Raw genomic sequence first — 281 nt, 5'->3', positions numbered from 1 at the left:
GGAGGGTATACAAGGAAAGGTTGGGACTTCCTCCAAAGATGGCGATTGGTTATCAGTCTCACGCAGACACAGCGACGAAGAGCGGCTCCACCACTAAAAACAGGTTTGTTGTGTAAGAAGACACCTTCTGAGGATTCTCATAGGAGACTGCGTCAAGCAATCGACATTTGGGAGCTGAACCAAAGCCTCTTCACAAGCAGAGTGGACTGCATTTCAATTTGATTTCCATCTAAATGTTACTAAGATATAAGAGAAGTCTCATCGCCTTTGTCCTGTACTTC

The 281-nt window shown here is 45.2% G+C and overlaps 2 protein-coding genes across 2 annotated transcripts in view; one reads left to right on the top strand and one right to left on the bottom strand.

Annotated features, from left to right (window-relative positions):
- Positions 1-275, top strand: part of LOC101647176 (eukaryotic translation initiation factor 4E-like) — a 1,011-nt gene extending 736 nt beyond the window's left edge. Inside the window, exon 2 of the mRNA XM_004699220.3 lies at positions 20-275. Within this exon, the coding sequence (XP_004699277.2) occupies positions 20-116 (97 nt within the window). The 3' untranslated portion in view covers positions 117-275. The remainder of the gene's footprint in view (positions 1-19) is intronic.
- Positions 1-281, bottom strand: part of VAV3 (vav guanine nucleotide exchange factor 3) — a 417,371-nt gene that overhangs the window by 94,807 nt on the left and 322,283 nt on the right. The gene's annotated exons all lie outside the window — the stretch shown is intronic.

This window comes from Echinops telfairi, unplaced genomic scaffold (assembly GCF_000313985.2).
Source record: "Echinops telfairi isolate 266 unplaced genomic scaffold, ASM31398v2 ScPeMD7_443;HRSCAF=831, whole genome shotgun sequence".
NCBI lineage: Eukaryota > Metazoa > Chordata > Mammalia > Afrosoricida > Tenrecidae > Echinops > Echinops telfairi.
This window is presented reverse-complemented; position numbering and strand designations above follow the sequence as displayed.